This window comes from Stegostoma tigrinum, chromosome 31 (assembly GCF_030684315.1).
Source record: "Stegostoma tigrinum isolate sSteTig4 chromosome 31, sSteTig4.hap1, whole genome shotgun sequence".
NCBI lineage: Eukaryota > Metazoa > Chordata > Chondrichthyes > Orectolobiformes > Stegostomatidae > Stegostoma > Stegostoma tigrinum.
Genome location: NC_081384.1, coordinates 35,250,510 through 35,263,253, shown reverse-complemented (window position 1 = coordinate 35,263,253; position 12,744 = coordinate 35,250,510). Strand labels below are relative to the sequence as shown.

The 12,744-nt window shown below is 41.4% G+C and overlaps 1 protein-coding gene across 1 annotated transcript in view; it reads right to left on the bottom strand.

The window, feature by feature from the left end:
- LOC125466419 (integrin beta-3-like) overlaps nucleotides 1-12,744 on the bottom strand; it is a 77,542-nt gene that overhangs the window by 49,853 nt on the left and 14,945 nt on the right. Inside the window, exons 2-4 of the mRNA XM_048560899.2 lie at nucleotides 11,841-11,926; nucleotides 4,525-4,723; nucleotides 635-887 (exon numbers count right to left, since the gene is read on the bottom strand). Of these exons, the coding sequence (XP_048416856.1) occupies nucleotides 635-887; nucleotides 4,525-4,723; nucleotides 11,841-11,926 (538 nt within the window). The remainder of the gene's footprint in view (nucleotides 1-634; nucleotides 888-4,524; nucleotides 4,724-11,840; nucleotides 11,927-12,744) is intronic.

Genomic DNA, 12,744 nt, shown 5'->3' with positions numbered 1-12,744 from the left:
AGAAAAGATATACAGGGATGTTTGCCAGGTTGGAGGGTTTGAGCTATAGGAAGAGGCTCAATAGACTGGGACTTGTCTTCCCCAGAGCATTGGAGACCCTATAGATGTTTATAAAATCGTGAAGGTCATTGATAGGTTGAATCGCCAAGGTATTTTTCCCAGGGTAGGGGAGTCCAAACCTAGAGGGCATGGATTTAAGTTGAGAGGGGGCAAGGGTTAAAATGGACCTGAGGGGCAACTTTTTCCACGCAGAGGGTGGTATGTGCATGGAATGAGCTGCCAGAGGAAGTGGTGGACGCAGGCACAGTTACAACATTTAAAACCGTTTGGATAGATGCATGAACAGGAAGGGTTTAGGAATGCGGGCCAAATGCTTGCAAATAGGACTAGATTAATTTCGGATACCTGGTAGGCATGGATGGGTTGGACCGAAGAGTCTGTTTCTGTGCTATATAACTCTAAGACTCTATTATTAGTTATTACTATTAGTATTAGCACCAGTATGCTACATAGACTACAAGGATTTCTCAAGTGTTGGGAGCATTGGGAACTATCACCTACACAGTTTCTGTCATTTCAATTGGTATTAATGAAGATGATGAGTATACAGCTACAAACACAAGACTTTGCTTACTGAATGCAGGGGTTTTTGATTTCTGCTTCTGAGGTCATGTAAATATATGGAGAAACTGGCTTGTCAACGAAAGCTCCAAATCCCAGCTGCAAGTTGCTGGTGAGCTTGGCCATTTCTTCAGCCACCCTTGTGCCAAGTTCCTGGATGGTTTGCAAATCATCATTCATAGAGAATGAGAGATCCATCAAGTAGTAAATGTCCACAGGATAGTCCTCCACCTGACGCACCTGGACTGTGAATGATCTGGATTCTCCTGCAGGAAGTGAGAAAAGGAGAAGTTCTAATAGAAAACATGAGAAATCAACATCCTGAATTCAGGATCAGTGGCAAGAAACATTTCTGTTCTTGAGAGTTAGCCCCTTACTAAGCGGCGTACAAAATTCTTACAGGGCTTGACAAGGCAGATGCAGGAAGGATTTGGGAGGCAGGGGAAGGTCTAGAACCAGGAGATGCAGTCTCAGATTATGACAGACACTCTTACAGAGATTACGAGAAGGATTTGAATACTAGGACTCACTCCTTCATGATCCCAAGATTTTCTGTCTGAAAGTCCATTTTACATTACCAAGGCACTCCTCGGTAATAATTCTTTAAGACTCTTTGCCTTCCCTCCTCACCATCCCTACCTCCCTTGATCGGTGTTTCTCATTTCTCACAGGCCCTTTGCCAGCTGGATATTACATCAGTCAACACTAGGAAAATGTGAGAGAGCACAAGTCCTGGGATTCCAGCACCATTATCCCTTTGCAGTGGTGTTTTTAAAGATAGTTTGGGTGGTAGGCAAAAGTTTGGCAGCTGGAGTAAACTGAAGGAAGGCGTGAGGTTGTCCACATTATTGTTAAGGAGATTGAGTATATAGTACAGTGGTCTTACAACAATTGTACAAAGCAGCAGTAAGACCATATATTTTTCTTTTTGTAGGATTATAAAGTGAAATGAAAGTTAGACTGCTATATAATAAATACCAGGAGAGTTTTCCAACTTGAAAATTAAGTGCAACTTATTCTTCTCTGTATCTGACAATGTTGCTTTTAGAAGCAATGAGAGAGAGAATTTCAGATTGAGTGGCACTGCGAGTGTTTTGAGAAAAGGAAGTCTGCCTATTGATAACACTGAATGGTTGAGCTGCAGACTGTAAAAAGTTATGAGTTAGGATGGCAGTGAGAGAAACTTCCATAATGTACAAACCGAAAGCATCCATCCCTCCTTCTCTCTTGATGAGAAAAATATAGAAACTCAAGAAAGTTTAAAAGAAAGAATTCTAACACGGTCTAGGTCTATCTGATTAAACATTGAATTGAAGGGAAAAAAAATGAAAGTCTGTGAGAGACAACTTAACCCATCATTGAAGTTTGGACTTACCCTGTCAATATTCATTTCCATTGGTCTGTGTAAACCTGTTTCTCTTCCATCTTTCTGAATTGTGAATGTACATGTGTCTATCTGAGTGGAAAGTTAGAACTTGTGGACACAGATTATAAAAAGATTAAAATGAACAGGATTTTTATTCAGATGGTGGTTATTATTGTCAGAGAGCTGTGGTAGATCCATCATTGAATATATTCAAGGCTGAGTTAGACTGATTCTTGTTTGATAAAAGAGTCAAGGGTTACGGGAGGGCAGACAGAAATGTGAAGTTAAAACCCCAAGCAGATCAACCAATACTCTTATTATTGAATATGTACCAGAAACAAGGGGCAAATGGTTTTCTCTTATTTGTTATGTATTGTGAGTTAATGGACTATGCATTGTTCATGGGCTACAGCATATCTAGCATTACAACATTGTCTACACTTCAATTATACTTAATTCACTGTCAAGTACATCAGGATGACCTTTATTTACAAAGGGAAGCAAACAAAAGAAATGTAAATAGTGTTTAGTTAGCTTAATGTCATTATTGGAAAAATATTACAGCCTATTACAAGGGATGTAATAACAGACTATTTAGAAATACATTGCATGATCAAACAAAGTCAAACAAAGTGGCTTCACGAAGGGGATATAATGTCTGACAAATTCATTAGAATTCTCTGAGGAGCTTTCGAGGCGGCTGGACAAAAAGGGAGCAGTGGATGTAATATGTTTAGATTTTCAGATGGCACTTGATAAGTCACATCAGATAAATTAAGAAGATAAGTGCCAATGGTATGGAGGTAGTATATTAGCATGCATAGAGAATTGGCTAACTAATTGAAGACAGAATTGGGATAAGGAGGGCATTTTCAGGATGGTAACCTGTAACTAGTGTAGTGCCACAGGGGTTAGTGCTGGGGCAGCAATTAATTTCAATATATATCAATGATACAGATGAGGAAAGTGAATGTATTATAGTCAATTTTGTGGGTGACACAATAATATGTGGGAAAGCAAGTGTTGTTGATGATGCATAGTCTGCAGAGAGCAAAAAACAGACTAAGCAAGTGGACAAAAGCTTGAAAACAGGTGAAGTACAATGTGGAGAAATGTATGGTTTTGCACTTTGGCAGGAAGAATAGATGGGCTGAATATTATTTAAATTGAGAAAGATTGCTGAAAGCTGTGGTTCAGAGGGATTTTGGAGACAATAAATTGTGAAATGCTGAGCAGATAGGTTCAGTGGGTAATGGAGAGGACAAATGGAAAGTTGTCCTTTATTTCAAATCTGTCCTTTATTTCTAAAGGAATGAAATGTACAAGCGGAGAGGTTTTGCTGAAGCTCTCCAAGGCACACAGTTAGATGACAGCTGGAATACTGTGAACAGTTTGAGCCCTTTTTGAAGGAAAGATATACTGGCATTGAATGCAATCTATAGAAGGTTCATTAAGCTGATATCAGATGTGGAGGGACTTTCTTATGAGGACAGATTGAGATTGGGCCTGTTCTCATTTATATTTAGAACAATGAGAGATAGCTTTATTGAAACATACAAGATTCATAGGGGACTTGATAAGGTAGATGTGGAGAACTAGTTTTCCCTTGTGGAACAGTCTAGATCCAGTGGGTATCATCTCGGAATAAAGGAGCACATTTTGACAGCATCGTAAATTGATGGAGTTCTTTGCCACGGAATGCTGTAGAGATTGGGTCATTAAGTATATTTAAAGCTGAGATAGACAGATTTTTCAATCACTAAGAGAATTTACAATTATGAAGAAAGGACAGAAATGTCGAGTTGAGAATTATCACATCAGCCATGATCACATTGAATGGCAGAGTAGGTTCATTGAGCTGAATGGCCTACTTCTACTCTTATATCTTATGGTTCTGAGGTAGTTAAAGGTACTGTATTAAAACAAGTTCTTTCTTCTGTGGAAACATAGAAGATAGTTGCAGGAGTAGGCCACTCAGCCCCTTAATTGTTCAATATGATCACGGCAGATCAAGGAGCTCAATACCTTATCCAACCCTCTTCCCATATCCCTTAATCCCTTTAGCCACAAGAGCTGTATATATCTCCTTCTTAAAAACACATGATAGTTTGGCCTCAACTACTTTCTATGGCAGTGAATTCCACAGGGTCACCACTCTCTGGGACTCTCTCTCTGTTTGGGTAGTGAAAAGAGTTTCCATCTGAATTGGTATGCATTGCTGTAGCTTGGGGAGAACTCAAACTCACTCCCACATTGTCCAGAAAGTCAAACATAGATTAACCAATGGCAAACTTGATCGCAGGAGATATCGATTCCATTAGAAATATAAGTTCCAGTGATCAAGTCACTAAGGAAAGGTCTGGGGTTGTTTTCTGGAGCATGTTAGAGGTGCAAAGGTGGGGAACAACAGTTTAGAGGAGGTGGGAGGAGGAGTCACACGTTCTCCCCCACTTTGCCCACAAAGGGGAGAGATGGACATGAGAATAGAGCCAGAAATGTGCAGGAAACTGGATATATAGCCCTGGTATATTCCATACCTCGACGCAGGCTGAGGCTGATCTTTTGAGGAGAAAATTGCACAATTGCCTCTGGATTGTCACTTGACCCTTTGTTGCTGAGGGGCAAGTTCTTCTCAATTCGGAAGTAACCCTGGGGATACTCAGTCGCATTCTCCGCGCAACCTTTCTGGATTAAATTCTCCTTGAGGTCGCACCTTGAAGAACTACTTCCAAAGTCCTGAAATGAGTCACAAAACAATCTGGTTTGTAATTAAAAATGTAACTTGTAACAGTCTGCAAAGGTAACGTTTGTGATAAAGAACATTTGTGAATGAAGACAGGAATAGCACCAGGAATAGCATCTTGCAGTGTTGTTCTGAGATGGAAGCAACTAATCAGACTCATCCAACCCTTTGGATATTCTCAATACTCGTTTAAAATACGTCTCATCATTTATATCACTATTAATACCCGTTTAGAATGGGCTCTTTCATTAATACATCTTCAAAATATGGGGCATTATCCCTTACAGAGTGACAGTCACCCTCAAAACCATGTTACGATTTTATATGTTGAAAGGCACTCCAAATACCCCCTAGATTGAGCACCATTAAAAATACCCCTTTAGAATGGGAATGATTATGAATATCCCTTTACCATTGTCGGCACAACATTGTGGGCTGAAGGGCCTGTTCTGTGCTGTACTGTTCTATGTTCTATTTCCTCAGGTAAGTAAAGGTAATGGTTGATGGATTGGACATAAGTTCACAAAGAATCCATATGCCAGATAGTGGACCCAGTGACTATCAGCATCAACCTTTTGTGACAGGTTTATAAACTCTCTACCACTCCCTTTGTCCCAGTGGATACCTAGTTGAGCTTTATGGTACAGTAACATATCTCTTAACGTGACTATGTCCTGACCCTAGGTCCACTGGCAGGACCAGAGCAAAGGTTGATGGAAAATGTCTGATGAACGAATGTGACTGGACTAAGATAAAACCATTGCTTACAACAGCCAACTGCAATGTGGTGAACAATAATTAAATACAGGATCTCTAAAACCAGATCAGTTTCTGTTTTAGTAACTGTTGCCACCTCTTCTGTTCATTGCACGGTAAAGTTTTTATTGTCCAGCTTGTCTAAAATTCTGAGATAATTTTACACTCTATTCAGATAAACAAGCGACTCCAAAATCTATAACTTGTCAAACTATCTCACTAATTCTTAACATAACACTTCAGACTCCTTTATTTGTTTGTGGTACATTGATTGTTTCTGCACAATAAATACGTCCTTACATAATTGCACTTTAATCTGCTTCAATCTGCCGTTTGTGAAACTCCGTTTGTGGAGCAGGATTTATTACATGCTTGGCCAGTAGACAGTTTCGCTGTAAAAATTCGGCATGTATTGCTGGCAAGAAAATTTTAGCTGCAGGCTAGACTGCAGGCCACATCTTGGTGACTTACTCATCAGCATAATCTTTCTGGAAGTGACACTACATTAAATTTAGATGGTGGTAGGACTGGAGACCTCATGTTCCATGTCTTGGGTTGGAAACAGGATTATCCAGATATGTATGCTGGCTGGCAAACCTGTCTTGGTGATTGAGATCGGGAACCATGTGACATAAGCCTGAAAGTCAATCAGTTGAGGTGTTGAAGCACAGCCAATTGTCACATGTCCTGCCACAGTGCCTATGGCTTCACTTCCTTGTCATCCAGTGCCTCAGTATCATCCTCCGAGGAAGAGAGATGCATCAGTCCTTCTTTCTCATCCAGCTCCAGGTTTCTTTGCTTAGTCCTGGAGTCCGGGTTACTAGGTTGCGTGTTTTATTTTGGATGATGTCAAGCTTCTTCAGTGTTTCTGAAGCTGAACTCATCCAAGCAAGCTTGTACTTTGCTGGGCACGGAGAAGCTTTGAGAAGTCAGGAAATGAGCCTCTACTGCAGAGTTCACAGCCACCAATAAACTCCTATCTCGCAGCATTCATATGACTGGTTGAGCTGGATTTGATTTGATTTGATTTGATTCATTTATGTCGTGTATTTTGTTATAAAATACAATGAAACATGTTGTATAGTTCGTCACTCTCTGGCGCCATCTTAAAACAAAAATAAACGAAAACATAGACTATAAGGTCAGAAAAATGAAGAAATAAACAAAGCATAAGTCCCCTTCACCACACCACCCTGGAGTGAAAGTCGCCACACTTTGGTGAAATTTCGTCTCCAGTGACTCCCTTACTGCCAATGGGTCCTCAATGGACTTCATCAGTGTAGATGCCACCTATGCTGCTGGGTACTGCACCCACACAAACTTGGCTCTGCTGCTGCCGTGAGTCCACTTTGGGCCCATTTCACCATTGCAGCCGCTCCTGATGCTGCCAGGTCTTGCACTGGGCCAAATCTTGCCTACGCCACAGCAGCCATAAGTCGATACAAGGACTGTCTCGTCAACTGTTGCCACAAGTTTGCACTGAGCCCAGCAGCCATCACCAATGCCGTTGCTGCGACCGACCTCTCCAACAAGAGGTAAGTAATATAAAAGTGATTTAAAAAAAAGGAAAGAGAGACAAAAGATTGAAACAAAAAGAAACCAGATGGAGTGAGTGAGCCCGGGGCTCAGAAGCCCTGTCGCACCACCATTTGTTGCCCTTGGTGCTGTCCTAGAATATTGATGCATACAACTCAATGTTAACATCATTGAACATCAAATGGAAGTGGCTCATCACTATCCTGAAGGAAGGAAATTCCTTAAATTTATGCATTACACATTATTTGCCGCTGAGTTGAATTTCCAAAGGTAGTATTTGACCCTGAGCAAAAGGCCTGTGCCTATTTTATGGGCATATCACACTATAAATTATGCAAATTGCTTGAATCTACACTGTTAAAGTAAAGCAAATAAAAGCTTATAACACAGGAAACAATGAACTGAAAAATGCCAGTGTGGTCAAACCGAAATTTATCAAGTCTCAAAAATAGATCATTTCCTGAATTTCTTTACTGTACAGCAGAATAAAATTGAATTTGAAATGTTAAAACGATTTCTGACATGTTGTCTGCTCTAAGTAAATGTGGGGAACTGAAGGAGTGATCTTCCGTTGCAATTCAAAGAAACTTGCCCAATGGGATCTGCATAATTTGGACATAAAATTGCAGGCGATGGTGGTTCTTTCATTTACCTCCTGTCTTTGTCCTTCTGAATGCTGGAGGTTATATATTTGGGAACTGTATTGAATGTGTCTCCTTTATTGATGCACTGCATTCTGCAGCTGGTTTAGCTCAGTTTTGTTCAGCTGGTTTGCAATGCAGAGTGATGCCAATAGTACAAGTTCAATTACTGTATTGGCCGAGGTTATCTTCCAGATCTCACCCTCTCAACCACCTGTTTGTAGTGTAGTGACTCTCAGGTTAAACCACCACCAGCTGCTTCTACTAATGAGAGATCAGCCATATGGTCTACTAAAACTATGATTACTTTACACACTGAAATCTTGCCAGTCTAGGGATAGAGTGTTTCGGCCAATAAAATTGGGAAGGACCAAAAATTTCACAGACCAACATAGTCTGTGGAATTCTTTGCTCATGATTGGTTAATATAAAGTGAGGCAATTTACCCAGTTACTGTTAGTACTGTCGTGACTCAAGGGTTTAAGCGTTATCTGTTACATTAAGAGGTGTAATTAATGCAGAATTCCAAGTGTTGCATCATTGCTTATTGCTAGGCCACTATGATGTATATAGGTGCGGACGGTTACGTTAAAGGCACTAAATAGATCATTGATAGTGCACAACACATTGAAGCACAGTTAAGGCTTTATGTCTGGCTTGTTTTAGTCTCTGTTTAATCTGCATGTTGAGAGAGGCTGTTTGAAGTTATAAAGAGCTCAATTCTGAAAGAAAAAGATCTTCAGAAAGCTGATCAAACCATTTAAACGTCAGCAAACCTGGTTAGTTTACACTGAGATCAATTGAACATACTATTGAATGATCGCAGGTTCTCCAGCTCCACATGCAGCCTGGCTGGTTTCTGCTGTGACTGAAAGAATACAAGTTCTTGATAAAAACCAAAAGAACTGCGGATGCTATAAATCAGAAACAAAAACAGAAGTTGCTGGAAAGCTCAGCAGGTCTGGCAGCATCTGCAAAGAGAAGTCAGAGTTAATGTTTCAGGTTCGGTGACCCTTCCTCAGAACCTTCATCTTGATGGCGTGATAAAAAGACAGAACAAACTCAGAGTCACATTTGGGATTAGCGGTCTCAAAACTGCTGTCAGAGGTTCTATTGACTGTTCCATTAGTATCCCTAGACTCTGCTCGGTTGGTTAATCTACAATGCACATCAGCTTTTCTTGGCTATTCTCCTTCCCAAAATCGCAATCGATCTTGATCCACACTAAGCAACATTTGTCACTTATCAGCCATTTCTTTACTTCCTACAAAAATCTCTGGCTGTTTTCTGAATAATACACTTCCTAGTAAATAACGGAGTTGCACAATCATCACGAGTATGCCTCTTGATCTGTATGCAGCCCATCATATACAGACAAGGTATCTTGTACAACACAATACCCCATTCTATACCTGCTGATTACTACTTCCACACAGGAAAGCATAGGCTTTGTGGTGAATAGAATGAGGTCAGCCAGGCGAACCTCATGGAATATATGTTCCATGATTGGGGCCGTTAACCTGGTCCAATGAGGGAGCCCTGGTTGACAGACAGAAACATGAGTGTCAGGGGTTCTGTTCACTCCAGGAGCCAGCTCTAAGCTAGCTGGACCAGTGTCATGTACTATGTATGTGAAGTAAAGGGTGACTTAGTGACGGAATACCAGCCTTCATGGAGTTACTTCAGGCTCTATTGTGTCAGGGTAAAACCAGGGGTCTCCACGCTTTATGAAGGTGACTAAAGGAATTGTGTTTGGCCTGTCAATAACCCAATCACAATGCAGTGTCTAATGGCCAGATCTCAGCTTGTACTGCAGCACAAAGATATGAGGGAGAACTTTTTTTTGTGCAGAGAGTATTAATGATCTGGAACTCACTGTTCCCAAGAGTGGCAAAAACTAAGCCAATCAGTGGTTTCAAAAGGTAATTGAGATGGGTACTTGAACATGCTGGGTCACACAGAAACATAGAAAATAGGAGCAGGAAGAGGTAATTCGGCTCTTCAAGTCTGTTCTGCCATTCAGTACGATCACTGTTGATCATTCAACTCATGGGGAGTAAATGGGGAAGTGGAACTGACTGGATTGTCCACTGAAAGCAAGCTGGCCATGAGCTTTCTTGATGACTTTCTGATCTCCTTAAAGTTATGGGAGAGGTGAACAACTTGGTATGAACTCAGATCACATGGGGGAGAAGACAGTCTGTATAATTCCTCTTCAACCTCTTTTGTTGGTCCAAGCTAGACCAGAAGAACACCCTGACCTATCCCTAACCAATGTTAAACATTACCTATACCTTATAAGAAGTGACATCTGACCCAGCTGAAAACAGATTCAGTTTCTACTTAAATCCATGCCCAACACAACAACCCAGTCAATCCAATTAATCAAGGTGCCTGAGATAATAGGAACTGCAGAACCTAGAGAATCCAAGCTAACAAGGTGTAGAGCTGGATGAACACAGCAGGCCAAGCAGCATCTTAGGAGCAGGAAAGCTGATGTTTTGGGCCTAGACCCTTCTTCAGAAAATTTTCTGAAGAAGGGTCTAGGCCCGAAACATCAGCTTTCCTGCTCCTAAGATGCTGCTTGGCCTGCTGTGTTCATCCAGCTCTACACCTTGTAATCAATGTGCCTGCTCCATTTACAGAGCATACAACAATTATTCACTTGAACATTATTAATCAGGGACTTTTAGCAGTACAATTACAATTGTATCTCTCACTGCCGTGGAAAGGCTGCCAACATCAGAGACCCTTCCCAACCTGGTAATGATCTCCCACAACCTCTTCTGTCAAGCAGAAGATACAGAAGCTTGAACACATGCACCAACAGGTTCAAGAACAGCTTCTTCCATGCCATGATTATACTGCTGAATGGACTCTCAAACTTCAAATCATGTTGATCTTGCTTTGCGGGCCTCCTACGCAGCTATAACCTGTATGCTTCATTCTGTCTAAGTATCTTTGATCTCAATGTCATTGTTTGCTATGATCTGCCTATACTGCTCACAAAACAAAGCTTTTCACTGTACCTAGGTACATGTGACTACAATAAATCAAATCAAATAAAATCAAAATCAAATCAGCAATATATTTCCAAGTCAGGATAGTGTATGACTTGGGGAGGAACTTGTAGGTGATGCTGTCTCCATGCGTCTGCTGCTCTTGTCCTTCTAGGTGTTAGAGGTCATGGATTTGGAAGAGACTGTTGAAAGAACTTTGGCGAGTTGTGCAGTGCATCTTGTAGAGTGGATACACATCAGCCATCGCACATTGATGGTGAAGGCCGTGAGTGTTGAAGGTGGTGCACAGGGTTACGATCAAGCAGACTGTGTGAATGGTTCTTGAGGGTTGGAAGGACGTTATTAAGCTAGAGAGAGTTCAGAAGAGATGTTACCAGTGTGGAAGGTTTGAGGTGTAAAGAAAGGTTGGATAGGGTGGGGTTATTTTCATTGAAGCCAAGGAGGGTGAGAGTTTGCAGACAGAGTTACAATGTTTAAAACACTTAGATAAGTATATGCATAGGAAGGTTATGGAGGGAAATGGGCCAGGAGCAGGCAGGTGGGAATAGTTTACTTTGGGATTATGCTTGGCTTAGACTAGTTGGACCAAAGGGTCTGTTTTCATGCTGTATGACTCTATAGTGGAGCTGCACCAATCCTGGCAAGTGGGGAGTATTCCATTCCTATGTCTTGTGGACAGGCTTTAGGGAGGCAGGAGATGACTTACTTGCTGCAGGATTCCCAGTCTCTGACTTGGTCTTGTAGCTGTACTGTACTTGTATAGAATCATAGAACCCCACTTGCTATTTGGCCCAACAAGTCCACACCGACCCTCTGAAGGGCATCACCCCAAGACCCACCCTGCTAACCCAATATCCTTGAACACTAAGGGTGATTTAGAATGGCCAATCCAACTAACCTGCGCATCTTTGGACTGTGGGAAGAAACCAGAGCACACTGAAAACCCACGCACACATGGGGAGAATGTGCAAACTCCACAGAGTCAGTTGACCCTGGCTAGAATTGAACCAGAGCCCCCGACATTGAAGCAGCACTGCTAATCGCTGAGTCATCATGCCACCCAACTGTGTGGCTGACCCAGTTTAATTTCTGGTTCACAGTAACTCTAGGGATGGCAATGATGATTCTGCAACAGTAACTGCAGTCCTCTGTCTTACCTCTTGTGAACACCAGGCACAATATGGTTCTATTCGGAGACATTCTGCACACGATGCTGCTCCTTTTGATAGGCACAGATTATCACCTGAGAAAAAATTAAGAGCAGTTATTAACAAAATATACATCTGTATGTGTAACATGAACTCTGAAGGAGGCTGTGATCTAAGGACCCAGGTGCCTCAGCTCATAAATCACACAAAATTAGTGTGTGGGTATGGCAAGTGACTCCAAAGTACTACTTTTGCTTATGGCAAGTGAAATGGGTTAAAAAATTAGGGATAAAAGCAGAAAATGCTGGAGAAACTGAGCAGGTCTGGCAGCATCTGTAGAGAGATAAACAAAAGTTAAATCTTCAAGTCTAATATGACTCTTCTTTGGATTTAAGAGAAGCAGCCTCTCTGCCCAGCATATCCCCCACCCTACTGTTATAATAGAGCCAGAGGAACAGCCCTGGTTCTGTGGAGAGTACAGGAGCAGCAACAGGCAAAATTAAAAATGAGGTGTCAACCTGGTGAAGCTACTAAACAAGCCTACACTGCATTCCAAACTGCAAATGCAGCTCTATCTAACAGATTAGATCGAAGGTCTGCAGTTCTGCCACATCCAGTCATGAATGGTGGTGGACAATTAAATAAGTCACTGGAGGAACAGTTTTCACAAATATCCCCATCCTTGATGATTGGAAAGCACACATTACTGTATATGATAAAGCTGAAGCATTTGCAGCAATCTTCAGCCAGAAGTGCCAAGTGGATGATCCATCTTGGCCTCCTCCAGCAGTCGAGTACTACAGATTCGAGTCTTCAGCCTATTTGATTCATTCCACATGATATCAAGACATGGTTGGAGGCACTGGATACTGCAAAGGCAATAGACCATAATAACATTATGAAATAGTATTGA